General features: G+C 40.9%; 1 protein-coding gene across 1 annotated transcript; it reads right to left on the bottom strand.

Annotated features, from left to right (window-relative positions):
• Positions 1 to 1,944: 1,944 nt before the first annotated feature.
• On the bottom strand, positions 1,945 to 14,169 carry LOC143428433 (uncharacterized). Its single transcript, XM_076903290.1, has 2 exons — positions 14,009 to 14,169; positions 1,945 to 4,340 (listed from the first exon to the last, which is right to left on the bottom strand). The coding sequence occupies exons 1-2, from the start codon at positions 14,015 to 14,017 to the stop codon at positions 2,313 to 2,315; spliced, it is 2,037 nt and encodes a 678-aa protein (XP_076759405.1). The 5' UTR covers positions 14,018 to 14,169; the 3' UTR covers positions 1,945 to 2,312.
• Positions 14,170 to 14,523: the final 354 nt, after the last annotated feature.

Here is a 14,523-nt window from a genome sequence, read left to right as displayed (position 1 = left end):
AATGCAGTGCACCGACAAAATAGCAAATGTTCACAAGCAGACATTTCATACGTCCTGCTTAAATTCAATTTAAGTGATCGTCTTCTTAGACATCAGTTCACGCCAACCCCCGAGACACCAGATCCATCGATCCGTTCAACGGAGAGAAATCACGAATCTATGCCAAACGTTTGTGAAATTGAGGACAGGCGCGTACACATACGCGGCGTTTACACTCTTCCTTGGTGGTATTGCGAGGCGTCTCTCGCGGCGAAAGTTTATTTACAGTCGGCGAGGTATTTTCAATCCCGACGCGCGCGGCCGGATGCACAATTTTGCGAGACCCCTTGATCTCAGGAGAGCCGTGTTCCTCGTAGCGCGACGTTCCCGTTAGCTCTAATGCTCCCTCTGTACACCTAGTATATCTAGATAAATAGTTAGCAGTCAACGGCGTGACCCTGACCCGAGACATCGGGTGTACGGCCACGCTGTTCGTTATCGTGTATGGTATGCGGTATGACTGTTTGTCGTTGCAGAAACATCTCGCTTGTATCGACTGTTTGCCAACTATTGGCATTTTAATGCGATCGTCCAAGTTATTTGATCGCCCTTTCGTGACAAATTTTGGCTTTGGCTGTTGGACAGGGCGGCGATCGATCTTGTTCTCTATAATGGGGAATTGGTAAATTGTGCCCAGTTGATGGAAAATAAGTGTCGACAGAGTTGACGTCTGTGAATTGTTAATTCGTGCTTTACTTTATGTATACATATGTATACTTAATTGCCTGTGCACTTATTTATACCTATGCAAGTATGCATTTATTTATGCTTGGTTAAGTATACACTTGTGCACACACTAAGTACACTCATTTCAGTACACACTTATGCATAGTCTTTATGTACACACTTGTGTACGTACAATTTGTGATTATTATAAACATACTAAAAAAGTATCAGATGAACTATAACGCGCAAAACAGTGAATTGAAACATTCATGGTCTATATGTGAAGAACCCTAACTGATGACTGACTCTATGACATTCGTGCGTAGAAGTAGATCAAGCTGCACCAAAAGATCATGGTCAGACAAGCCACATAAGTGCGCGCTTAAGTCACAAACCTCCAGATTTCTTTTCGTACAATATAATGACCTCAATCGATTCTTAGATTCTAAATTGACCATTTATTTTCCACCACTCCGACACTACGTTTGCTACTCATGGTATTTTGCATGTATATAATGATATTTCCCTTTCTCTGCACATCTTACAGTTACGATAACTATTTTTACGATTCATGAACACCGTGAAACCCCTTCGCAGTATTAGAACCGTACAAATCAATTATCAGTGAGCTAGAAACAGCTCGAATTTCTCTGCAACGCAAGCTGCAAATAGATTTCACGGTGCTCTGTTCTCTCTACGATTGAGCACGTTTCACGGACATCGTGATGAAACTTGGGCACACGATATACAATAACAGAAAACGTAGGAAAAAAGGGCGAGAGAGAAAAAAAGAAACAGAGGAAAAGAAAGCGAAATCGAGGATAGGGAGCAAGGATCGTGCGATATTATGTACATACGGAATCCGCGTGTGTCGCAACGCGGATTTAAGCTTTACGTAACAAAACGAGACATGCCTGGGGCGAACGGTGACTATTATGTATGTGGGTTTAAAATGCTCGCGATTCTAATTAATATCATTACGATCTTTTAAGGACTTCCTTATTACGAGCGCGACGCGAGGTTGGAAAGTCCCCTGGCTTTTTATTTCTTCTTCTTCTTCGGGAATCGTTTCGATCCCACGCGCTATGGAACGCGAGCGCGTTGCATGCGTGGTTATGCGAACGTTTTGGTTCGATTTCACTTGGAATTGCCCGAGATTACTCGTTGCTTGCAGCTCGTCGATTGTGGTACACCCGGTACATTCCATCGACCGAAAGCTCTGCCCGAATGTAGAAGCCATGGTGATTCGAGGTTTCCGCGGTTATATGATCTAATTTCTGTAGCATCGACAATTAATTTTGCTGAATACATTTCCCTGAGCAGAAAGAAAAAGATAGAAAACGAAAGTGATTCAAATATTGCGAAGCTAATTTGAAAACTGTGAAGCCTAGGATCCGTTGTGTTTCTGAAAACGAAGAGACCGGACCGGAAGAACTTCTCCACCACGCCCCGCGGGAGTACTCGCGCGGAACGCGTCGGAGTCGATAAGAAGAAGGCGGTTAGAGATGAGCAAGAAGGGAAAAAGTGAGAGCTCGATTTCACCTTACTAATATATCGTCCTGCAGCGATTCACATGACTCGTCTAACTCCAGCCTCCGTTTCGTTCTTCACGCGGACGCCTTCCCGAACGGCGTGGCCGGTTGATTCTTGTTTGGCACAGCGCCCACGTTCAGCGCCAGCACTTTGGAAACTATATTCAGATCCTCCTGATTTCCGATCCCCTGCACGTTGCTCAAGTCGCCAGCGATCCCGGACTGGTACAGAAGGTGTTGAATCTGTTTCGCTGGCGTGGGTGGCTTCGACTGCCTGAACTGCCCGAAGGGGTTGTAGAAATTCGCAGGGTTCCTCTGCGGCGCGTTGAAGCCAAAGTTTCCCCTGTTCGATGTAATCTTGGTGTCTCCGTTGAATCCGAAATTTCCCACCGCATTGAAGGCTTCCTGTCGATACAACCTTGTCGAGGAGGATAACGGGGGCTGGAATTCGGTCGAGAAGGGAAAACTGTGTTGCAGTCTGTTTTGTTGCTGGTACGGTTGTACCTGCGACTGCTGCAATTGCTGCAACTGTTGCGGCTGCTGCAATTGCTGCAATTGTTGCAACTGCTGCGGCTGCTGCAATTGTTGTAACTGTTGTGGCTGCTGCAATTGTTGCAACTGTTGTGGCTGCTGCAATTGCTGCAATTGTTGCAACTGTTGAGGTTGTTGTAACTGAGACGCCGATTGTAGTTGCTGCTGTTGTTGTTGCTGCTGCTGCTGCTGATGATGATGATGATGAAGCTGTGGCTGCTGCAACGGTTGGAACTGCTGCGAATGTAATGGATCCTGTTGGAAGGCTGGTTGAAACGCTGGTGGTGAGGCCACGTTGGGTACTTCTAGCGCTAAGCTAGGTTGTAAATGAACGTTGGATTCAACAGAAGGTTGGAAGAGAAGATTACTGTTTTGTTCTACGAAGAACGGTTTCTGCGAGACACCATGATGATGGTGATGCTTTTGCAGCTCAAATTTGATACGCTCCTCTTCTAATTTCTTATGTTGTTCGGATCGCAGTCGTCTCAACGCAGCTGCATCCATCTGCTGTTTGAGCATAGCCTGTCCATGAAGGTAGAGCTGATGCCGCTTGAACAGTTGTTGTTCGTACAGTTCTCGCTGCCTGAGCAGGAACTGCGTTTGCTGGATCTGTTGTTGTTGGAGCTCGGCCAACTGCTTCTCTAAAAGCTTCTGTTTAAATTCCAGTTGCTCTTGGAGAGTGAGAGCTTGCCCATCGTCGGTGGATCTGAATATAGGTACAACGCTCTTGGGCACCCCCTGTTCGTCCTGTTGGACAGTGAAAGCCGCTACCAATGGTGCCTGGAATATTTTCACTTCCTCAGTTCTGTCTTTGGAGTCGTCGGAACCAGTTATCGTCACGTTATTGTTCGTGGATATCGTTGGGGTGATTTCGGTCGGTTTTGGAACAATCAATGCGTTCGCAGTGGCGCTTCCAGTTGGATTCGAGGGAAGCAACGCGTTCCCACTGGCAATACCAGTGCTATCGCTTCCCGTGAGGCTCTCGGAGGTCTTCGTGGGCGGCGGCAGCGCCAAACTTTCCACCTTGCTCACTGAAAATGTCTTCCCGGACGCCTGCGGGATTTTCTCTTTCTGCTCCAATTTGGATTCGCTTCTGGCGCCATAGGAGCCGGAATTTTTCTCCGGTAATATCACGTTGTGGACGTGAAAGCTTCTCGCGTCTTCCTGCGTGGCTTTCTCGATGTTCATCCCGGGTGTCTTCAGGGTTACGTAACGAACAGCATCTACGAAACTGGAATTCTGCAACTTGTCTTCGCTAGGCACATCCTCGTCGTTCGGGAAGCTCTTGAACGAGAACGTGGTCTTCTGCACGCCGAGATCATTGTTCAGGTTCCTCTTCGCCACACCCTCGAAGGCGCTCGTGTCCCTTTGAGCGATGGTTTCCGATTCATCTTTATGCTGCTCTGCGGATTCAGCTTCTAAGTCGCTCAGGGCTTTTAGCAGTGCTTGACGAAGATTTTTGTCTAATTTTATAGGTGCTTGAGCCGCGTCTAAACTCTTGGTGGAGATCTCTGGCTCCTGAGATCTTGTCAGGGTGATCGACACCGTCGCTAGTAGAAACACCAGTGTTACCTGCGAAATTCAGTTGAAAATCCTTCATCGATAAAAATAGAGAGTGAATTTAAATTGGATTCAATCGCGAGAAATGTATCAGAGTTGATTGGTTTAAATGAAACAAGTGTTTCGTGCAACGTTACAGTTCGTTCACGTTCCTCCGGCATTCGAATGGAAAGGATCTAGGAAAGTTAATATGCATACATGCGTATACATGAGCGCGATCGAAGGAGCGCGAATTTATTTCCACCCATTTCCTGCTTTTACTAATTAATCAAAGAGCGCTGCTGTCCATAAATTCACCTGCGACGCGCATGAATAAATTTTATCGAAGCATCTGGACGTTTCACAATGATTTTCTCTTTTTAGAAATGTCGAATCCGTCTTCGACGGAACGCTCTCGTCGGCGAGGATGTATTTTCAGTCGGTTTTACATAATTATGAAAGAATATCGCCGTAAACGCGTGAGAAGTTACAGCACTACCGATATTGTACGTTTCGTGCGTAACAATGAGACATCAACACGCTTTTAACTTGTTTAGCTTATTTTCCTTTCGTTAATGGATCGTTAACATATTATCAGATTCGGTTTCAGACAAAGTCAGACGATTCGGATTTAAGACGAAATCATCGTTTGGCGGTATAAATGTTCATGAATCATCCCTAGTGAAAGTTGTTGAACTAAATGAAACGTCCATTCATAAAATTTGTGGATTTCGCTAAACTGTCGTTTTAGCGATAATATTTACGGAAACTCGCCTCGATTATGAATATTATTACGTATGAGGAATTGAGAAACATTCTATAATATGAAATTTTAGACACGACGTAATGAATGATTGCGTAGAAATTATTAGGCTGGTGAGAAGTACGCGATTACACCATGTACCCTGTGTTTATATCGCGAGAATAATTAAATTTCCCAGAATAATATCATAGAGTATACGTGTTATCTCATTAACTAAATTACCAAATTAATTAGCGAGCCTCTTGTAATGTCTGCAATTTTCTGTTTTTAAATTCCAAAAAATTGATTAAACCCATCTCGACGTACTGTTGATGGAAAAAAATTCATCCATACTTTCCCACGGGACAAAAGCTGTCGTTACATTGTCTGTATATATGGCTATTCTTCTAGAGAAACTACTTCGCACTTGTGAAACGGATCAGTCGCTGTCGAGACCGCACCTCCGCCAACTTGTTAATGAGGAAATGCAGAGTTCATTCAAGTTCGATTATTCGCACACGATTAAACATTTACACGATCCGAACGCTTTAATCAAAAGTCCATTCTGTTTTACATTCTTCACTTGGTGTTAAATATCGAGGACAACTATTTTATCTAGCAAGCTACATTTTATCTTGTCGAATCGATATTTATTGGCTGAAAGTAGAAACTCTATCGTCGTCTTTCTCAATATCCATACAGTTCACTGATTGAACAGCAACTGATTTACATATTTGTTCGAGACTCCACAGAGTTACTCAAGCAAAGTGAACTACGTATACCTGTTCCCCTGTAACTTCCCTTTTGTTTGAAGTGGAATGTTACCTCAGCGTCTTACTTTCACACCCATGTCGTTAAAGTGACTACGTTCGAAAAGGAAAAGCGATTTTCATTTCTGCTTGGCAGAGGAATGCCTATAGATCACGCAGGATAAATGTCTGTGTTTAAGAACGAGGATTGTCAGCTAGCTTGGGAGAAAATAAACATCGTCGTTCAGTTCGTGTACTCGAGGAATTAAGTCTCGACCTTAGTCGATAGAAAAATTCCAACCACGAAACGGTCGTCTCGTATTATATGAATATCGCATACCTCTTGACATTTGCGAAGAAAGTATCGTTTCAAAAGAGTTTCAAAGAGGTAACAAGGCGTGTAACAAAGCGACGTTTGTAAATGCTCGAAACGTGAGGCGGGAAGATGAGGAATAGTTGCTGGTAGCTTTTGTTGATTGTCAGAAGACGAATTGCGCATCTTTGTACACTGAACGTCGACTTGAATGGAGACTCGTGCAGTGATGCAAGTGTCTGGATTTTTTAAAAAGAGGCGAGTGAGAAATTTTGACTCTTCATGATATTTAATTCGAAACGCAAATATTTTCTGTTATTGTACAAAGTATTCAGTCTGTACGATTATAGTATCCAGTTCTTTTGTAACGATATAAATACCGTGGATGTAATCGCGAAATTTATAACACGCGTGAAATAAAGTAATCTAGAATCTAGAATACATAAAAACCAAATAATTCGTGATATATAATGAATAAAATGTAGTCCTCGAGATAATCCTATGAGTACAATCATACGCTTACAACGTCTCTAATCATGTGAATAAAGATACTACTAGTTCACAGTATCTTTTTTTTGCACTCGATTAAAATAATGATTTCCTTATTTTCAGTTGAGAGAATGGTACCTACGTTGGTACCAATGATTTCTTCTTTCGTAGTAGGTGACCCTTTCTCGTTTGATCCTATTAATTCTTCTACCTCCATTTCAAAGGACGTTCGCAGTTGATATGCCTCTAAAACATTTTTTTCTATAGTCCGAAAACGAGTCTCGCCTCTTATAACTCTTCGACAAATTCTATATCTATCTTATCTACGATCTCCTCCCAGAAGTTGCCAGAACCGTAGAAGTAGAAATCAGAAAATCTACGAGGCAATCGTCGAGATTAGAAACGAAATATCTCTCTGTATACAAGTGGCGAATTCCTGTTTTTATGATGGTGTGGTTATTTTTGAGGCGTTTCCGCGCAAAAATGGGTACTCGGCCGTCTAGCCTCCGGCGGGTAGCCGAGCATATTTGGAAACTTTCTAAATAACGTTTTGCCCTCGTCGGTCCAGCGCTTCATTAATATGCTCAACGCCGAAAAGCACGAAATATATGTGTGCTTCGAGCAAGCAGCCAGTCCACACTTTTGGCGTGGATTTCACTTTCGTCGAGTCCGTCGATTGAACGTTTGACACGTGTCATTCTTGACACGTATATGCATCACGAGCCAAACGACCCGGTAGACAGTTATCTGTTAGCGATACCGCGAGTAGTTATTTCCCATGGACGCACGACGATGAATGGACAATGATATGACGCAATTTTTTTGGCTGACGCGGTAATTAATGGTCGTGTTTGATGATTTGATTGCGCGATAAATTAATACGTCCCAGATTTCTGTACGTCTCACTCTTTGAATAGAATAGAATTTTTATGCATACTTGTCGAAGAGAAATAAATTTCATGCAGGGTTAAACATGGAGGCAACAAGTGGGTGGCACTTTAAACTTCAAGAAGTAAATACAATTGGTACGATTAATTGATTAGACGGAAAATTGGATCGGTTTTTATTGCGCAATCAACACGTAAACAATCTTGTAAAAGAAGAATCGTATTATTTTATGAGCTACTATGTGCGTGCGACACCTCCATCGACAATCGGCTTTCTACGAGTCGATTTTCCAGATGACGACTCCTCAGCCCGCGATTTTCCAACACGCGAACGAACCCAACGTAAATTTCTCCGACCAAACAGCTTGTCTATTAGAAAATAACAATGACACGCGAAACGTCTAACGTTCGTTCTGCTTGAAACAACAATTTGCCAATTATACGTTACCCTTGAGGAAAGACTATTATTAACAAAAATCATTGTGCCAAAGAGATCTGCAATTTTCTAATATTACATAGCGATGTACGAGATCATTTTGTGTGAAATGTAGATAAAAGTAATAATTTTTTAAGTGTCGAATCGTTCTGTTTTTATTATCTTTATTGTGAAAATAATCTTTTATTTTAATTAACACTTCTAAATGAGATAACCGATAAATCATGTACAGTATGCATTATCCTTGAATAAATAACGACCATTGTAAGGAAATCTGCATTGCTAACGCAATTCACATAATAGAATCAGAAATTATTTAAGGTAATATTCATTCAAATGCAATTATTGCCTTTGATAGATTATTAATGAAATACTTCAGAAAGGAATCATTTGATCAAACATAAACTCAATAGATAATTCACTAACATTTTTTAAGATTAGGATCACCTCTCGACACCTCGTATATTAAACGTCTTCGAACCATCTCAAGTTTCTCATTTTTTCCACGCAAACGCACAAACTTTTCACTAGTGAAATTCTTCTGTACTTATTATTATGATTCCAGATAAATTTCATGCACTTTTCTCTAGCCTAATGATACGACTTAACTATAACAGCGTCGTAATTCTAATGGAGCACGAGATGACGAAATAATGCGCTTCCGGAATCTGATATGCACCTGGCATAGAAGATCAGCGCAGGTTATCTGTAAAACATGGTGATAAGTCACCATGGAAAGAGAAATATTCTTCAGTTGCGTCACAATTGCGATGCACACTCTTATGTTCTCGATGACAGATGGTTAAGAAGTAATGCGCGGTAATTAAGAGCCACCGCTGACCATCTTGGCTAATTGTCACGCAATAGTAATCAGAGTGAGCCAGTCAAGCTCTAATTACAGTAATAATTATTCGATAGATTTCATTACGATGGTCTCAAGTTGCGTGAAGAGATCCCACGATTCAGTTTCTCACTGCTAAACACTTCAGCCTGGGTTTCTTTAAATACCATGCCTGTCATGATTGATCACAAGGAAAATCATAGTGAGAATCAGGTTCGATTAAATCTGAAACGGTGGTTGTTGAATTTTCTCTTGGCGATTTCTATTCAAAAGGCTGAAGTACAATTATTTATTATAATCTGTTAACCCTATTATAAATTTTAATAACTGCATTAAATATACGAGTTAGTAGTAATTAAATGATACAGAAGCATTTGATCAAAAATACAAAATTAAAGGGTAAAAGATTAAGGAAATACAGAAGCTGCGTTTCAAGGTAGTAAAATGGTGGAACTTGGTTCCTCCGGACTGAATGAAAACTGGAAACAGGTTTCCAGAACTCGTTAGAACGTTTTTCACTCGTCGTTTCGCAATCGTCGTGAAAGTTGACCAAAATTCATGTAAGGATGATTGAAGGAAGGAAGTACTTACAAAACACTTGGCGTTTCAGCCACAAGTTACGCGTTATGAATGCCGTTTGCAGCTATTGGCAAGGATCTATGAATCCAAATTTATAGTCGTGCAGTTCAGCTGTTTCCTACCAATCGTCAAATATACGAAGACAAACGCAACAAGAAAGAAAGTGGGCGCATTCCTTGTATTAGAAAACAATCTTCGAGTTTCTAGTAACAAATGCTCCTAAGTCTCGGTTTACGTGACGGATTGATGTTAATGTTTAGTTGATGAAGAGAGAAATGAATTCCAGTGTTCCACTTTTTATCTCTTCTATTATCTTTCTATTATCTTTAATATAACAAGAGGTTAACTGTGCATTGCTGGGTCGTGAAAGCCCCAAGTATTCTCCCGGAATCGACCTCTTTACGGAGTACGAGATCCAACAGTGTTCCTTAATCGACAACTATGCGATAATTGGAGTCGTCCAAGGAACAAGGAGAGGCAAAGTACCGTGAACTTTCGGATATATCTGGTCCAAGCTGCGAGCAATTAATGAACAGTTAGTAGCGGTCGATTGGAGGCAAAATACCGTGAGAGTGTCCCGCCAAAGTGGAAGAAGGAAGACGCCGAAGGCAAGGCACTTTCACTCGGCAGTGTGTCGAGGATGTACGCGCTCATGAACTTGCCATGCTGCTTCGTCGCGGGTCTGACACGAGCGTAAAAGCTCGATCACGGGCGTGCAACTCGAGTTTTGTCACGTGAAAGCCCTGGATATCCGCTTGATGTAACACGCGGAGACGCGTTTGACCGCATTTTTGCCGGATTGTTTAAAAAGCGAAACTCATCTCGCAGACAAGATTGCGCGATTCGGCTAATTAAAACGCCTACGCAGGGGACTAGGTAATGATCCTTAGACGTAGAGGTACCATGCGATCTCTATCTTGACGCGTCAGGTATGAGACTTGTATCGAGACTAATACCAATGCGCGTCTGACTGTTTAAGTATACTATCCCTATTCCTGTCCCCAATCAGATATCCTTATCCGATAAAACTGAGGTGAATACATCAGCTTGTTGCGTATCTTCGTAACGCATCACCGTTGCGTATCACTGTGAAAGACAAGCATCACACGTTCGCGGTGCGGCATAGCACGCATCGCAGCGCGAATATCCGCAAAGTTCGAAAGGCTGATTTTGTGGAAGATAGGCAACAAGGGATCGCTACGGCCGATGAAGCGGCGATTCATATTTCGAACAGGTCCACGACAGAAACGCGGAAATCCTGGGACGCGTGAAAGCGCATTTTGACAATGTCGCCAAGCACGTTGCCCGGTTATACAACCGGAGTCCTTGGCGTTGAATAATGCATAGGTCCGATCGAACAGGAGGAGGATGCGACGAATGAAATAAAGTGCAATTAGCTTGCAACGTACCGTGCTACGCGTCGTATCGCGGGCGATGAGTGAAAGTCGCGGATGACAGCTTTGTAATGACGGCCGAGGGAACGTCCTCCTTCGGGACAATTTATCCGACGGGGCGCATAACTCGATAAAGTCGCCGTGATGGATTCGGTACCATCGGCGTGGTATGGTGGATCACGATGGAAAGCGATCGAAGAAGATCTACAGTCGAGAGATGGATCGATGATAATATTTAGGTATCCCAGGAAGCATCGCCCATCTTTGGCCGCTTTGCAATAAAATATGTATCGATATGCCGTCTGAAAGGACTTTCCAGGCTGATTGCTATGGCACACTTTTCAATCCTTTGCATCGTCATTGTTTCTTTTTCAGTGTAAATCGGCGTTCTACTATTTACTTGGATCAGAATGAAAACATTTTCGCTCTCGAATGAAAAATCTGATGTATCTGATTTGATATGCAGTATGCAAACTTTCTGTACCGAATGCATGCTCACTGACTTGAACATTCATAGTAGATGATTTAGAGACTCGCGTGTAGCTACTGATATAAGTTCATTATCATAAATGTATCTTAAAATTGTTTCGTAACGAACTTAACACGTCTTAGGTCCGATGATCAGAGAATGATTCTCCCTTTCGGATTGGGTCACGCGTCACCGTCAGCCGGAGAAAAAACTTTCTTCTGGCCGAGCATCGAAAAGATGCCACCTGCTTAAGGTTCAACGAACCCATCACCGAATGAGACGCGGTGTATCCACACCCAAATCGAGACTCTCGTCATAAATCGTTTGGTAATTACTTTCTCCCAGAACACGGTTACAACGAAACCGATCAGACGCGAGACACCTTGTCGCTGTGGTTACTCATTCAAATTGCACGAATTACTGTCAGTCAACTATTTCTCCTTTTGTTTAAATGATCGATCATCGTTTGCACCGTAAGCGGCAAAAATGAAATTATAATAACGATGCAAATGGAAAGTACAGCTGGTCCATAATTTATCGAGACAATAAATGAAATTGCAAATGAATTATTATATGTCTTTGTTATGTAAGACATCTGTTAACAAAGGGTTGACTATGGCCAAAAATTTTATCAAGAATATATATTTTTATTGAAGTATTCAGATAAAGAGATTACACCTAATCCTGATATTAATGTTAATATATCAGTGTCAGCTAAATATTATTTCTTTGAATGCCAAAGTATTATTCATTATTTTTTAATGCTAAAAGTAATCCAAAAAGTCATGTAGATATCTTACATTTTTTACGTATTTAGCTACCAAAATAATTTTCCAATTTCTTTTTAATAATCTTTTAAAGCAAAAGAAAGGTAAGAAACACCCACATCCTTAGCCTACGAAGCACACTTTTCTCGTATCGATTCTAAGTCCAAGGTCAAGAGAAATGAAACGCTCTTACAATCTCTACGGTGAAACGATAAATGAAACTACGCGATGGAAGAAAAACCACAGCCTATAACCACAAAATTAAGTTTCTGTGCGTGTATAGATCACCCTGTATAAATAGATCGCATCCCATATCTTGGGATATGGTTCATTAACTCGTGCGAAAGCCGTCATCGCGCGAAATTCGTTGACTTTTACCGCGAAATGAAAATCCTTTTACAGTAGATACGTATCACGCTCCTTTCGCGTATTTCACTATATCGAATAGCTTTTATGCGAAATTAATTTTAATTATCATTGATCGCATTTCGCGATGCACGCTCTTGTACCATATAACAAGTAGGTTGCTCAAATATCAAAGTTGTAAAGACACGCGAGCATCGTACAAAAAATATTTATTAATTAATTTCATTCCGCGATTTTCTGCGACGAAGCGGATTGTGCGAAGAAACACAATGAAAATAATTCGTGTAATTACGAGAACGGAACAGTAAAAGGGAAAGAATTGGAGGAAAGCAGCATGGTGACCGAAAGAAAGTTCTTGACGATGGAAACGTGCACCTTGTTCGACAGTGAAACTAAGAACGAAACTAAGAATGGCCTTAAAATTACGTTCAACGAAATATAAACGTATTATTGTTAATACATTAATCATCTTAGCGGTACGATTTATGGATTAATTAATTTTGTATAATCGGATCTACTAGAAAGCCCGATTTTCCTTTCGACATTAAAACTCCTGACTTTCAATCTACACCTAAATGTATTGTATCTAAAGCAAAATTAATGCGATATAGTGTAATCATTTCTTTCTTTTTTTTTTGTATGAAGCTCAATATGAATTCTATTAAACATATCTAGCTATAATAATCATGAGAAAAGATAATACTTGGTCCGTAACGATACTAGAAAAGTTACTGAAAAAATTCCATGAAATTGAACTTCTTACACAGTCTTGCTAGTCCTACTACTAATAAAACCTTTTCGCGCACGACCTGGGAAAGTCTCTTCAGTTTTTCAAACCAAGAGGAAAGCTGTAACTATTCAAACATATCTACTATGTTGAATTAAGTGCAAGTGAAGAATGAAATATCAAGCGTGTGTACACCTGCAACTATTTGAACCGTGGAGCCCACGAACAGAGAAGAGAAGAAAGTCGGCTGAACAGAATGCTCATCGGGAACTTCTTCTAGCTAGAAATCTGAAATTTTTCCAGCATTGAATCGCACGGCACAAGTTAACTTTCGATTACCATCGTGTTGGCAGACTTTTCACGTACCAATATAAAAGTATATGATAATTATCTCCAAAAGCACACGCGCATCAAACATTTACGAAAGCAAGAAAGAGAACTCGCTTTTACTCTTCCAGATAATTTTATACGATAGATCCTAGATTCTTTGATAAAAGAAGAAAATGCAAATATTTTAATATAATTGATTATGAAATTATTTATAAAGAAAAGCAACTTACTTTTACCATCCTGAATTATTTATTGATCGACGATGAATGATTGAAAAAGAAAGAAAAAAACAAATTGAACAAGATATCGAGTTGTTCGTTAAATAAAAAGAAATTTAGGCTTTCTTCCCTGCGCACAATCGGATAGAAGTCAGACGCCTTTTTTCACTTGACTCTTTCCAGAAACGTTCAGCACTTTTCACTTATCGTTAAGACCGTAAGTATGATTGATTCACTGTCACACGACACGAAATATATATCCGTCACCTTTGGGGGTGAAAATGAATATCGCAAGGATAGCGAAAAGGGGATCGGAGGTGTAGACGGAATGAAAAGAGAAAACTTATCGAACAAAAGGAAGTGTACAGAGGTGAATGAGTGGTTTAGTACTCACCAAGCTCATGATGCTGTCTGTGCCCACACTCGGTTAGCACGCGGCTTTTACTCACTCTCGAAGATGATCCTCGCGTAGCGATAGCTTTACGGAAGAGGTGGGGTCCATGATGTTAATCCACGTGTACGGGACATACCGATCGTGCGAGAAATGAGTTGACTAACGAATTCCTTCTTTCGTCATTTTTGAAGTATCGATGCAATTTATTGCCTATTTCAGATCTTTATAGCCACTTTCAGATCTAAGATTAAGTCACAATCGTGAAAACACTGTTCCTCCTTAATTTACACTAAACCCTTATCATACAAGGTTGCTACTTATCTTAAGTAGTATAATGTACGTATGGTAAGGCGTGTCCAATCGAAAAATCGAAATATATGTAAATAGAACTATGAAAATTTCTTGAAAAAGTAATTATCTTTAAAAGTACCGATATGAAGAAATAAATGCCTATTTTTCGGACGTTTCTTGCCAAAACTAGAAAGTGGACACTATTTTTTTATGTAACATTCTGG

Source organism: Xylocopa sonorina, chromosome 10 (assembly GCF_050948175.1).
Source record: "Xylocopa sonorina isolate GNS202 chromosome 10, iyXylSono1_principal, whole genome shotgun sequence".
Taxonomy (NCBI): Eukaryota; Metazoa; Arthropoda; class Insecta; order Hymenoptera; family Apidae; genus Xylocopa; species Xylocopa sonorina.
This window is presented reverse-complemented; position numbering and strand designations above follow the sequence as displayed.